The 15,447-nt window shown below is 34.4% G+C and overlaps 2 protein-coding genes across 2 annotated transcripts in view; both read right to left on the reverse strand.

The window, feature by feature from the left end:
• The window catches only part of LOC133330230 (J domain-containing protein DDB_G0295729), a 29,187-nt gene extending 26,580 nt beyond the window's left edge, over window positions 1-2,607 (reverse strand). Inside the window, exons 1-2 of the mRNA XM_061538693.1 lie at window positions 2,324-2,607; window positions 2,092-2,241 (exon numbers count right to left, since the gene is read on the reverse strand). Coding sequence (XP_061394677.1) covers window positions 2,092-2,241; window positions 2,324-2,333 — 160 coding nt within the window. The 5' untranslated portion in view covers window positions 2,334-2,607. The remainder of the gene's footprint in view (window positions 1-2,091; window positions 2,242-2,323) is intronic.
• Window positions 2,608-2,659: 52 nt separating this feature from the next.
• LOC133330231 (uncharacterized protein DDB_G0271670-like) overlaps window positions 2,660-15,447 on the reverse strand; it is a 32,286-nt gene continuing 19,498 nt past the window's right edge. The window contains exons 2-3 of the mRNA XM_061538694.1: window positions 2,791-3,760; window positions 2,660-2,738 (exon numbers count right to left, since the gene is read on the reverse strand). Of these exons, the coding sequence (XP_061394678.1) occupies window positions 2,660-2,738; window positions 2,791-3,760 (1,049 nt within the window). The remainder of the gene's footprint in view (window positions 2,739-2,790; window positions 3,761-15,447) is intronic.

Genomic DNA, 15,447 nt, shown 5'->3' on the forward strand with positions numbered 1-15,447 from the left:
CATTTCTTTTAAGGAACATAGATAAGGAGATGAAAACAAGATTACTTATTTTTGAATAATGAAACATGTTTACCTTCAAATCACATTCAGAACTTCAATAAAAAGACTTTCTAACTTCAATAAAAAGACTTTCAGAAAAGACGCCTATGGCCGATATAATCCGATGCCTCACTGATTGTGGACCTACAGATTGCGGAAGCCCAATATATGTTTTTGGGTATCTGCAAATTCAACAAGCAGTGGCGGATCTAAGGGGCTAGTCTCAGAATTAATCACCCGGTGGCTATGATCCTTAGACTGTCGAGACGAATATTGCCGTCCCTAAACTAATCACTGATCATGGATTTCTAGTTTCCTACCATGAATGATGAATCTCTGGGAAACACGTTCGCCTTAGGAAACACCTCAAAACTTGCGTGGAAAGAAGCCATACAGGTTCAAAAGGTTTTCTATAGAAGACCAAAAGATCTTCTGTTATAGAAGACCAGGAGCAGAACTATAGAAGACCAGAAGGTCTTCTTCTATAGAAGACCAGAAGGTCTTCTCCTATAGAAGATCTGAAGGTCTTCTCCGATAGAAGATCAGAAGGTCTTCTCCTATAGAAGATCAGAAGGCCTTCTCTTATAGAAGACCAGAAGGTCTTCTTCTATAAAAGACCAGAAGGTTTTCTTTTATAGAAGACCCGAAGGTCTTCTTCTATAAAGGTCTTATCCTATAGAAGATCAGAAGGTCTTCTTCTATAGAAGACCCGAAGATCTTCTCTTATAGAAGACCTGAAGGTCTTCTCCTATAGAAGATCAGAAGGTCTTCTCCTATAGAAGATCAGAGGGTCTTCTCCTATAGAAGATCAGAAGGCCTTCTCTTATAGAAGACCAGAAGGTCTTCTCCTATAGAAGACCAGAAGGTTTTCTTCTATAGAAGACCCGAAGGTCTTCTTCTATAGAAGACCAGAAGGTCTTCTCCAGAAGACCAAAAATTCGTCTTCCTTAGTAGACCAGATTGTCTTCTTCTGCAGAAGACCAAAAGGTATTTTTCTGAAGACCAGAAGGCCTTTTTCTGCAGAAGACCAAAATTTATTCTTCCTTAGTAGACCACATCGTCTTCTTCTGCAGAAGACCAAAAGGTATTTTTCTGCAGATGACTATAGAAGATCAGAACGTCTTCTTCTATAGAACACCAGAAAGTCTTCTTCTGAAGACCATACTATATCAGTCCAGAAGGTCTTCTTATATAGAAGACTAGGTCGTCTTCTTCTAATGAAGACCAGAAGATCTGCTTCTATAGAAGACCGGAAAGTCTTCTGCTGTAGACGGACAGAAGGTCTTCTCCTATAGAAGACCAGAAGGCCTTCTTCTGCAGAAGACCAACAATTCTTCTTCTGTAGTAGACCAGATTGTCTTCTTCTGCAGAAGACCAAAAGGTATTTTTCTGCAGATGACTACAGAAGATCAGAACGTCTTCTTCTATAGAAGACCAGAATATATTCTTCTATAGAACACCAGAAAGTCTTCTTCTGTAGAAGACCATAGAGGACTATATCAGTGCAGAAGGTCTTCTTATATAGAAAACTAGGTCGTCTTCTTCTAATGAAGACCAGAAGATCTGCTTCTATAGAAGACCGGAAAGTCTTCTTCTATGGACGGACAGAAGGTAATTTTCTATAGAAGATTAGAAATATTATTATATAGAAGACCAGCAGGGTTTCTTTTATAGATTACCAGAATGCCTTCTTTTATAGAATACAAATGACCTTCTTCTTAAACAAAAAAAAAAAAAAAACAAAGCCTCCCTCTATAGAAAACCTGAAAGTCTCTTTCTATAAAGTACCAAATGGTATTCTTCTATAGAAATCCAGAAGGTACTCTTCTATAAAAACCCAGATCTTCAACTATAGAAGATCACAATATCTTCTTCTGTTGCAGACCAAACTACACATATTATTTTATAGAACACCAGAAGTTCTCTGTTATTCTTCTCTCATATGGAAGATCACAAAACCAAAAATTGGGTCAAATCTCCTTTGACCTCTAAATCACATTGACTTTTTATTTTCTCTATTAGTAAAAAAAATATTTAAAATCAAAAACTTACATTCTTTATTTTTATCCATTTGTGGTTGCAGGGGACTGGAATCGACAATTGCCTTGGGCGGCGATTGCCGTGGATCATAAAAATCGGAATTTGTGGCGTCATCACTGCTACTGATGCCTCCCAGAAATGATGCATTTAAACGTTGTTCGCCTATAAAGACACAATAGAAACACACACACACATACAAAAGAAAATTAGAAAAATTCCAAAATTCAAATATTTTTGGACTCACCCTCTGACATATCGTCGTAGGCTTCCTGTAATAATATGACGTCTTGAAATGTCTGCTCAAAGCCTGCCTTGCCACTCAGTTGGGTGGCGTTCAATAGACCGTTGCAGGACGAATCCGACGATATAAGTTCGAAGGTGGTTGCCGAGCCGGGCGATGAGAATGTTGCAAGTAACGAACCACCACTGAGACTATGCACTGATGGTGATTTTGGAATTACACGGGTAATTGTTGTTGCTCCCACTGCGCTGGGTATGTGGGCGGGTAGCAACGTGGCTGTTGAGTTTGTGGTTATGGGCTTCAAAGTGACTGTGTTCGCGGCGGTACCTGATGTCACCGTTATGCTAGTGGTTGGCAATGATTTGGCAATTGAGGAGGTGTTGGAGGTGGTGGTGGCGTTGTTGGAGATTTTCGGTGTCTTTATTGGAGGATTGGAAGATTTTTTCGTTGAGACTGTTGCCGCAACAGACGATGCCTTCGATTTGTTTGATAACGAAGACTTCGATGACGACGAGGACGATGATGATGATGACGACGACGAGGACGATGAAGAGCAAGAAGAGGATGATGAATGGCTGGATTTGGTTATCGAAATTGGTGGCTTAGAGTTTGAAATTGTTTGACTAACACCGGCACCACTAACGTTGCTGGTACCGTTCGTTGCTGCTGCTGTTGTTTCTGCTACTACTCCCCCTCCGCCAACTACTTGCTGTTGAGAACTTTGGGAATTTTTCGATGAGATCGTTGAATGTGAATTACCCGAACAGTTAGAGGTCACACTCGATGCTGGCGATGCTGACGAAGATGATTGGGATGAACAGGCGGCGGCGTTGGCTGCCAGCAAAGTTGTTGCTGTTGTTCCGTTCAACTGATGCAAATGGAGTGTATTCTGTGGGTGGCTCAAAAAACTTGGATGATGGTGATGTTGGCCCGTGGATGCCGAGGTATGTAAATAACCACCGCTCGTGTCAATTGTTATGGGTGTCACGCAAATCGTATTATTTAGCAGATTTATGCTGCCGTTGCGGTTCACGTGGCCGTTACCGTTGCTTGCTGCAGTTGTTGTTGTGATGGTAAGACCGTTGATATTATTACCGTTAAGGATTTTATTGGTGTTGTTCTTGCTGCTGGTGTTGTTGTTGCTGCTGCTGGTGGTATTAAAGATGGTCGGATAGTGATAGGTGTGTTGATTACGCCTGTAATTGCTATTGCTAATGGTAATGGTGTTGAGGCTATGGTTGTATGCCTTGATACGATTGATGTGATTGGCTGTGGTCGTCAAATGTTTGGCGCCGGAACTGCTACTGACAACCGTTGTGCCTGTGGCACCTGCTGACGTCTGCTGAAACCAACTGGGGAAACTGCCCTTGAGCGTGTCAATAAGATCCTGATCGAGCGTTAAACGCCACGATGCAGGGCCGTCCACGCCGTGCGTAGACTCTGAAATGGAAAAAAGAGAAAGAAATATATTAAAAAAAACTGATTCTCTATAGAAAATTATGAAATGTTTGTGAACTATGGAAATATTTTTTGGCAAATATCAAGAAATGGTGGCAGAAATATATTAGAAGTTAAAAAAAATTGGAACTGTTAAAATATGTACTTTAAAACTCTACGCATTGTGCAGCTCTTGAAAAAATATTTTTTTTTAAAACCCCCCGTCTTGTGTAACTCTTGAAAAAAAAATTCTTTAAAAATTAATGCCTTGTTTGGCCCTTGAAACCAATATTCGTTAAAAACCCACTCCTCTTGTGGTCGTGGATGATGAAATGATTCTTGGAAAACCACGTCTTGTAGAGTTCTTGAAAAAAATATTCTTTAAAATCCAAGACTGTATGATGTTTGAAACAAATATTTCCTTTAAAAAAATCTACCCATAAAAAAGTAAAATCCCCCCCGATTATTTTATATCTCCTTCGAATTGAAATATTTTATCACCAGATAAATTGAAATAGCTGATCATTTCCGATTCCCATTATTTGGCACACATTTTCGTTAATGACCCACCACAAAATGCAAATATCAAAATGAAAAATTAACTAATTTTTCGTCTGCGTTGTGAAATGTCTGTGCGGCAATGCAATTTCGCCGCAAAGGTGTTGAAATCGAATCACTTAAGTGTGTTGTCATATGGGGATACTAACAGGTTATGGTCCATAAGCAATGTTAGTGTGGCGTAAATTCAGTTGAATAGCGAAATGTTTGAGACAAAATGCACATGCGATACGGTCAGAAGCACAATGATTTTGAAAAATTAGGATAGTTTCTTTTGCAGAAGATTTGTGTGTCGATATTGAACTGAAAACAAAAAAAAAACTATATTATTTGAAAATATCTTCGACTTTTTTGTACTAGAATATTGGCCTTGCCTTTTAAATATAACCAATTTCATTTAATTATATTTGCTTATTAATTAGTTAAAGATTACAGAATTTGTTGACCCATTTCCTATGCCATCAAAAGAGACCTTTGCTTTTCTTTTGAAATTTTATATTTAGCTCTGGGAATTTATTTTCCCTTCCATCTCTATGACAATAGATCACGGCCATTGTATTTTAGTTTTTTTTATTTTTCTTTTTTCCCTAACAATCACGTGACATGGTGTTTTGTTTGTTTCTAAAATGTTTGGCATTTGTCAATAGTATTTGGCAAAGCAGAATGTTTTTTCTTTGCTTGTTTGGGTTTTGGGTTAATTAATGGCGCCTTGTATTCAATCATCTCAGCAGCTGTCTTCACTTTGGCCACAATTCACAAAACAACAAATCACAACAATGGATAACAATTTGTGAGTATTATTTTGGCAAAATAATATTAACTGACCTACTTAGGGATATATGTCATGTGTGTGTGGGTACATACAAATTTGCATGTGTGTACAGATGAAGGATAACTATATTAGTAATGATGAACAATGAATATCTAATGATTGCAGAGTCAAAGGAAATTTTTCAAAGAAGATAATTTCACTACTTAAATTCTTATTTTGTTCATTTTTGAAAACACAGACAATAGAAATTGTTTAGGATATTTTAATTTACACCTTACAAGGTCCTTGAAAAACTATAATTAAAAAAAATCAAACCTTGAAAAAATATAACTTAAAAAATCACACCTTACAAGGTCCCTGCAAAAATATGATTTAAAAAGCTACGGCTCGAAAGGTCCTTTAAAAATATGACTTAAAAAGCTACGGCTCGAAAGGTCTTTTAAAAAATATTATTTAAAAAAACCACAAAATTCAATGTCCTTGAAAAAATATAATTACAAAATATTATGTAAAAAAACCACGCCTCAATAGGTCCTTAAAAATATAATTAAAGAAAACAACGCCTTACATGGTCCTTGAAAAAATAGAATTTAAAACCAATAAGGAAAGTAGTAAAGTCGGACAGGGCCGACTTTATGATGCCCTTCACCACATTGGGTGTATCCAAAAGATCCATTGACACGTTTCGTGTCAACCAGTGCAACTCCAACGAACATACAAATGGGAGCATTATTATACCCTACACAACTATGTTGTCAGGGTATTATAGCTTTGTGCAGCCCCAAGAGTTTGTAACGCCGCGAAATATTGGTCCAAGACCCACCTTTAAGTATACCGATATCTCGACTAGCTGAGTCGATCTAGACATGTGTGTCCGTCCGTCCGTCTGTCCATTATATTTTGTAAACACGATACAGGCCACAGTTATGGACCAATCTTCACGAAATTTTGCATGTAGGATGGGTTCTGGCCAATGAAGACCCCTATTCTTTTTGGTAAATATCGGTTAATATTTAGGGGATGAAATGGACCAAATACTTTTTTTATCGGTTTTTCTGGTCGCTCTAGAGGCCGCAATTATGACCCAAACATCGCGAATTTTTACATAGAGAAGGGGATCGGGCCAAAGAATAAGCATGCTTGTTTTGATAAGGATCGGTCAATATTTAGCGGGTCAAATAGACCCTGACTTTTGTGTGAAAAATTACAAAATTTGTATTCTATAGCGTATAGATTTACCCCTGAAGGACATATACCCGAAAAGTTGTTGGTATATTCAAGGGCAGTGGTTGACCTTTAAATTGATACCAATTATATGGTCGTATGTACTAAGATGTGGGAGTTACACTTAAACATTTACAGGTGCTTATGTATTCAGATATTATTTAGTAACCCTTTAGCACACTAGAGGGCGGAAATATAACGCTCATCGCTTTAAAATGTTCCATGAAGTTCCAGTTATGGTCAAAGATAACGCCTAAAATTTTCAGTGACGATCAGATAATTATAGTGTGATGAAGTGGACCGAAAACTTAATTTTTTATGTTTTTTTCAAGTCGATCTATAGGCTCCAATGTGAATAAGAACATCACAACACAAGGGAAGGGAATCTGGACAAGTAATGAGAAGGACTGTACTGAACATTAGTAATAATTGTCGGCCTCTAATTGGTCCAGATGGTTTAAATATCGCGAAATATTGCCCAAGCTCAGAATATAGATCCACAGAAAGTTAGTTTTTCGTGGAAGTTGTGTAGGGTATCATATGGTCGGCCCCATCCGACTATACTACTCCGCTCACTGGTCTAAATCCGAATCGATTTCAAAAACAAAATATGTCAATCGTAAAAACTTTGGTTCTTTAGTGCACACTTTACATAAAATCGGACGAAACTATATATGGGAGCTATATCTAAATCTGAACCGTTTTTCACGAAACTTAGCACACATCACTCTAAACTTAATTCCGTACGCTGTGTCAAATTTCGTGCAAATCGAAAGATATATAAGGACTTTGGTACACCATTTACATAAAATCGGACGAAACTATATATGGGAGCTATATCCAAATCTGAACCGATTTTCACGAAACTTAGCACACTTCATTCTAGACTTAATCGAGTACGATATGCCAAATTTCGTGCAAATCGAAAGATATATAAGGACTTTGGTACACCATTTACATAAAATCGGACGAAACTATATATGGGAGCTATATCTATATCTGAACCGATTTTCGCGAAACTTAGCAAACATCACTCTAGGGTTAATTCGGTACGCTGTGTCAAATTTCGTGCAAATCGAAAGATATATAGGGACTTTGATGCACCATTCACATAAAATCGGACGAAACTATATATGGGAGCTATATATAAATCTGAACCGATTTTCACGAAACTTGGCACACTTCATTCTAGAATTAATCGAGTACGCTATTTCAAATTTGGTGAACCATTTCCATAAAATCGGACGAAACTATATATGGGAGCTTTATCTATATCTGAACCGATTTTTCCCAATTTCAATAGGGTTCGTCATTGGGCCAAACATGTGACCTATAGCAACTTTCATCCAAATCGGATCATAAATACGACCTGTACTTTGTTTACAATTTAACATGGGCAGACAGACGTACGGACGGACGGACATGCATAAATCTAAATAAATGTGATTCTATGTATATTCTCAAAAGGAGCCGTGTGTCTATCTCGTTTCCTTTTGCCGGTTACAAACATATGCACAAAGACATAATACCCTGTAACATGGTGTGGTGAAGGGTATAAAAAATCACGCCTTACAAGGTCCTTAAAAATATATAATTAAAAAACATGCCTTACAAGGTCCTTGAAAAAATATAATTAAAAAAACAATGTCTTACAAGGTCATTGAAAAAATGTTCTTTAAAAAACCACACCTCGAAAGGTCTTTAAAAAATATTCTTTAAAAATCCAGGAATCGAAAGGTCCTTAAAGAATGTTATTTAAAAATCAATATTTATAAATTCGCCTCTTTAAAGGTCTTTGAAAAAATATTTGTTTAAAAAGAAACCCCAGCCTTAAGAGATCCCTTCAAAAATATTTTTTGTTTAAACCATGCCTTATCATGTCCTTAAAAAATATAGTCTTTAAACACTGCCTTATTATATTAGGTCCTTGGAAAAAGATTTAAAGATTTCAATTAATGATTAAAAAATATATTTTTAAACCACGCCATGTATTATTTTTAATCGGTAATATGCTCCCTTTATATTAAATTATATTCCCTCTTATTTTGAAAGTTGTATCAAAGGCACAAATAAGCTCATGATAGAATTTGACGACAACAACAAAATACGCCCCATATAATAGCATAAAATTGCTTCATAGCTTGGCTCTAATCCGCTTATAGTTGTCAACGAAAAACTAAATTCCGTTGGATCTGCACATATGTACAAATACAAATATATTTATAGACAGGATTGTACTACTAAATATAAAATCAACAGCATCACAAAAACCCAACAAAAAGAAAAACACTTAAATTTAACCCCAAAAGAGAAAAATGCGATTGTGTTTTATTCGCGTCGCTGTTGTTGTTGTTGCTTTTCTTATGATGCAACATTTAAATGGGATATTGCATCAGCAGAAAATGAAATGAAATAAAAAAAAATTGACAAACGATTTGTGTAATACAGCATTCGGTGAGATTAATATGACAACGATAATGAAAAAGAAAAACTTTGAAATATTTGTAAGGCGTTTGAATTTAAAGGTACATTTTGTGGAATGATTTTTAAGGCAATTCATTTTGTTTTAACTTTTTACAAATACTTTGGATTGGGTTAATGGACTTCACTGGTTATCAATTTTCGAACATTAAATCGAAAGTAATCCTGTGCTGTGCCTTGGTCCATATCTCATAATTACGGAACGCAAATGTGGGTTACAAAAAAAAATTAAACTACAATTTTCCACCATTTTCCCTTGAAACTTATAAAAATAGGAAAAAACTACACTCTCCCCGCTACGATTGTTTTATTTACGAATGACACTCACGCTGAAAATTTACACGCAGCTGCGATTTCTGCGTTTTGATTGTGGTTTGTTTGATGATGTTCATCAATACCCTTTTGTAAGTGTGCGTTCTTTTTATTTATTTTTTTGTCCGTTTGCCAATTTCTATTTCTGACATGTCGCACGTTTCAACGACGACAACAAAAACAACAACAAGAACATACTGAATGTTTTTATACGCATATAAATAATACACAAACACCCGTTGCATTCTTAATAATAGAATAAATTGTCTTAAGGCCGTGGTTCTTGCGGAACGTGGTTTTTAGAAGAAGATGAATTTTTCAAGGATAAGCAAGGATTTGATATATTTTTCCAAACATTTTTTTTTAAAATTATTTTTTCAAAAGCTATGAAAGGCGTGGCGTAATATTTTAGGGTCATTAAAAGAGGCGTAGATTATAAGGCGTGTTTTTTAAATAAAAATTTTCATGAAATTTTTAAAAATTCGATTTTAATAAAGACTTTTTAAGGGACTTTTAATAGCGTCGTTTTTTTTAATTAATATTTTTTCAACGAATTTATAAAGCGTGGATTTTTTAATTAAGGGGGTTTTCAGCGACCTTACAAGACGTGGGTTTTCTAAACAATATTTTTTTCAAAGGACCTAAAAAGTCGTGATTTTTAGGCGCGGATTTAACAAATATTTTTTATCCACCATAGATTTTTTTAAAAAAAATATTTTTTTATTGACCGTAGAAGACAAGAATTTTTATAACATATTTTCCATGGCCCATACAATGCGTGGAATTTAAAAAAAAAAATATTAGTTTTTCATACAAGGAACCGATTAAAAAAAATATTTTTTTCATTTTTCATACAAGTCCTGAATTTTTATTTATTTTTTAAATTTTTTTCAGATATTGTATATGGCTTAGATTTTTAAATAATTTTTTTTTTTTTAAAGAAAAAGAATAATTTTCAAGGCGTGGATTTTTAAACCATATTTATTTCGAAGACCTATAAGGCGTGGATTTTTATATTTTTTCAAAAGGCCTATAGACGTGGATTTTTAAACTATATTTTTCAATTTAATATTTTAAACTATATTTTTTTCGAAGGCCTATAAGGCGGTACAAGAAGTGGATTTTTAAACTATATTTTTTTCAAAGGCATATAAGGCCGTACAAGAAGTGGATTTTTAAACTATTTTTTTTTTTCGAAGGCCTATAAGGCTGTACATGAAGTGGATTTTTAAAAAAATATATATTTTTAAACACCTGACAAGGCATGAATTTTTTGAAAATTATTTTCTTAAATACCTTACAAGGCATGCATTTTTTAAATAATATTTGTCAAGGGCCCCCAAAAGACGTGGATTGTTAAAAAAATTGTAAATACCAAGACATGGATTTTTTAAATAATATGTTTCCACGGCTTCAAAAGACTTGGATTTTTTAAATAATATTTTTCACGGGCATTACAAGGCGTGTATTTTTTATATATGTTTTTTTAAAGGCGTATTGTTTTAATTATATTCTTAGAGGACTTTCCAAGGCGTGGATTTTCAAAGAATAATTTTTTTTATAGGACCTTACAAGGCGGGTTTTTTCAAAGAATAATTTTTTTATATGACCTTACATAGCGTGTTTTTCACAGAATATTTTTTTAGAGGACCTTACATGGCGTGGTTTTTCAAAGAATAATTTTTTTATATGACCTTACATAGCGTGTTTTTCACAGAATATTTTTTTAGAGGACCTTACATGGCGTGGTTTTTCAAAGAATAATTTTTTTAGGGACCTTACAAGGCGTGGTTTTTCAAAGAATATTTTTTAGAGGAACTTACAAGGCGTGGTTTTTCAAATAATAAATTTTTAGAGGAATAATGAATAATTTTTCCAAGGATCCTACAGAGAGCGAATATTTTATACATGTCCGTCTGTCAATGTTAAATTGTAAACAAAGTATAAGTCGCATTTATGATCCGAATTGGCCGAAAATTGGCACAGGTCACTTATTTGGCCCAAGGACGAACCCTTTTGAAATTGGGAAAAATCGGTTCAGATTTAGATATAGCTCCTATATATATTTTCTTCAGATATAATGTAAATGCTGCACCAAAGTCCCTATATATATGGGCATAGCGTATTGAATTAAGTGTATAATGATGTGTGTTAAGTCTTTTAAAAATCGGTTCAGATTTAGATATAGCTCCCATATATATTTTCGTCCGATTTAATGTAAATGATGCATCAAAGTCCTTATATATCTTTCGATTTGCACGAAATTTGGCATAGCGTACTGAAATAAGCCTACAATGATGTGTACTAAGTTTCTTGAACGTCGCTTTAGATTTATATATAGCTCCCGTATATATTTTCGTCCGATTTAATGTAAATGGTGTACCAAAGTCCATATATATCTTTCGATTTGCACGAAATGTGGCATAGCGTAATGAATTTGGTCAAGAACAATGTGTGTTAAGTTTCCCGAAAATCGGTTCAGATTTAGATATAGTTCCCATATATATATTTTCGTCCGACTTAAGCTAAACGGTGTACCAAAGTCCCTACATATCTATCGATTTGCAGGAAATGTGGCATAGGGTACTGAATAAAGTCTGGAATGATGTGTGCTAAGTTTCGTAGAAATCGGGTCAGATTTAGATATAGCTCCCATATAAGTTTCTTCCTATTTTTTGTTAATTGTGAACTACAGACCCAAAGTTTGTCCGATTGCCACACAATTTTGTACAATGAACTGTAGTTAATATAAATTAATCACTGGCAAGTCTCGTTGAAATCAATTTAGATTTAGATATAGGTGCACCAAACTCCTCATGTTTATCAGATATTTATACAAATAATCAATGGGTGTCCGATTGATATTTGCTTAAAATTTATGTACATAAATTTGTCCGATTGTAAGAAGCAACTCTATATCTGATCAAATGAAAAATTTAGTATAGATTGCAGAATGACATGTTTATGGATCCAATTTCATTTTACTGGTAAACTTCAATGCGACGTCAGTTAGGATACATCTGTTGAATATACCCAAAGTGGTGAAGGGTATCATATAGTCGGCCCCGTCCGACTTTACTACTTTCCTTACTGCTTTTTTAATAAATTTTTTTAAAGAACAATTGAATTTTGTTTCAATAAATTGCAAAATGTTGCCACCGTTTTTTTTTTTCTTAAATTAAAGCCTGTGGTTATATATTTCCTTTTGTATTTATGGTGTGAATTAATTATTTTATGTTGTTTTTGTATCTGGCTAATGAATGGAATTTCACACACATTTTACTGGCCATTTGTATTTGTAAATATTGCTTGGTTAATTTATGCCGAGGCGTCAGAGCGAAACAATGTGTTGTCGATGAAATAAAACACTTGTTTGTATCCTTGTTTACACCTCTCAGGCGTATGATGAATATTTTAGTTACGTATACGTAATGTCCACACGTATACGTTTAGGTGATCAACAAAAAAAATAAATTTACAGAATTTAAGAGTTAACCTATTTCGATATTTTCCTTTCGGTATTCTAGAGTGCATTTAATTTAATGTTAATTTCATCAAAATGACATAAATTTGAAAACTGAAAACAAAAACTGGCAAAAACTCGAAAATTACATTTGTAATAAATTCTAAAACGAATGAATAAAAATTTTACAATTTAATATCCCTTATAATGAATGTGTACGCTTGTGTTGAATGTCCTTCCCACACACTAACTGCATAGAAAATCCTTTGGTAGTATTTACTTGTTGATTTAAGTTTCCATTTATTTCAAATTTGCTTTCGTAAATGTATTTGTATGGTGAATGAAGCAAAAATTGCTGCAAATGGACATAAATTAGAATCTCATAATAGATTTACTCAAAAGCATATATCAAGTTAATGCTTAAAGCAAATATCCAAATGTCTACAAATACAAAGTTGTACGGCACGGCTCACTTAAACGCCCCCATAAAAAGTGTTTTTTTCGGTCTCTCTCTCTCTCTGCTTGACTATACTTTATGTTATACAATTCTATAAAATGTCTGGCCAGTGTGTGTGTGTGTGTGTGTGTGTGTGGGGAGATATCTATTTCACAGGAAGGCAGACATGTTGAGTTCCTTCTCATTTTAACACTTTTTTTTATAAACAAAATATTAATTAAAACTTGTTTTTAATATCCCTCTGGCATAATGGAATTTCAATAATTGAATTCAATTGAGATATTTCTAGGAAATGCACACAAGTTCTTTTTTAGCTTTTTTTGTGGTTGAGTTGCAGAAGATTTCAATTAATTATGAATGCATTTAATATGTAGACAATTTTGAAAAATAAAACCAAATAGCTTAAAACAAAAACATGATATTAACACTAGAACGCCGAATGCAGTAATTTTGACCGCTTTCCAATTTCAAGTAAAAAAGCAACTGTGCATTTTTTAATTTGGTGACTTTTTGTATCTCATAGAATTACGTTTATTATAAAAAAATCACCAAATTTAAAATAAAAGTGTCATTAACTGCACAGTTGCTTTTGTACTTGAAATTGGAAAGCGGTCAAAATGACCGCCTTCGGCGTTCTAGTGTTAAAAGGCAGGTTTGTTACGTATTGGGGAAATTATTGCCGCAATCCGTGAAAGCAATAGTAAGCTGAAATGAATTTTGCATGATAGCAAATTTCAAAAGTAAACATAAATATAACACATGTACACTATTTTTTCATGGTACATATTTTTTCTAATATTAACCAGTAAGGAAAGAGGTAAAGTCGGACGGGACCGACTATATGATACCCTTCACCACCTTGGGTATATTCAACAGATGAATCCTAACATTGTAAATTAATTTAAAGCAAATATCAATCGGAGACCCGTTGATTATTTGGATAAATATCTGATAAACATGAGATGTTTGGTGCACCATTTACTATATCGAAACATAAACCGATTTAATCGAAACTTGTCAAATTTCAATATGTTTTGTGCATATTGGCCACATTTCGAGTTCTTGGTTCATTATTTACTTAAAATCGGGGGAAAATATATATGATAGCTCTATCCAAATTTGAACCGATTTCAACAAAACCTTCCACATAAAATTCAGTATGTTGTGTTGACGAAACTATATCGACGCCTCCGAACCATAGTATGCTAAGTCGACTTAGCATGTTTTAAAGTTCTTTACGTTTTTAGATACTACGGTCCTTAATTTAAATTCACTGAAATTTTGGTAATCATCGGCCAATCTAAACCAAAGTTATAAGCAAAAATATACTTGGCATGGCACGTACGATAAAAGAAACTTCCATACTTTGAAAGCTTCTACTGAAAAACTCACTTTTCAGACTTAGCATACTATGGTTCGAAGGCGTCGATATATGGGAGATATATCTAAATTGGAAACGATTCCTACAAAATTTTGCAAACGTTAGGCAATATAAATTTCATTGTACAATTTTTTGTAGAAAACGGCCTGACTTTGGGTATTTTGCGCACCTCGAATGAAACTATATCTAGGAGCTATATCTAAATCTGAACCGATTTCAACAAAACTTGCCATAATGTGTGGCAATAGTATCTTCAGTACGCCGTGCAAAATTTTGTGCCAATCGGACCCACCTGGGGAGTTTGTATAGAATTTATATCTATCTTCTAGGTTATACTAACTTCAGTACGTTGTGCAAAATTTTGTGTCAATTTTGTGTAAAATCTGACGAAAATATATATGTAGAAGCTATATCTAACTCTGAACAGATTTCAACGAGACTTACCAGAGATTAATTTATATTAACTACAGTTCATTGTACAAAATTCTGTGGCAATCGGACAAACTTTGGGTATTTAGTGCACAATTTACATAAACTCGAAAAAAATATATATAGGAGCTACATTAAATCCGAAGAAAATATATGGGAGCTATATCTAAATCTGAACCGATTTTCAAGAACTTGACACACCTAACTCATTACGCTGTGCCAAATTTCGTGCAAATCAAAAGACATATAGGGACTTTGGTGCACCATTTACATTAAATCGGACGAAAATATATATGGAAGCTATATCCAAATCTGAACCGATTTTCAAGAAACTTGACACCCATCATTCTAGACCTAATTTATTGCGCTGTGCCAAATTTCGTGCAAATCGAAAGATATATAGGTACTTTGGGCCACGATTTACCTCAAATCGGGCGAAAATATATATGGGAGCTATATCTAAATCTGAACCCATTTTCAAGAAACTTGACACCCATCATTCTAGACCTAATTCATTGCGCTGTGCCAAATTTCGTGTAAATCGCAAGATATATAGGGACTATGGTGCACCATTTACATGAAATCGGACGAAAATATATATGGGAGCTATATC

Source organism: Musca vetustissima, unplaced genomic scaffold (assembly GCF_032173495.1).
Source record: "Musca vetustissima isolate MV318-11 ecotype Yass unplaced genomic scaffold, APGP_CSIRO_Mvet_v1 utg9944, whole genome shotgun sequence".
Classification (NCBI taxonomy): Eukaryota; Metazoa; Arthropoda; class Insecta; order Diptera; family Muscidae; genus Musca; species Musca vetustissima.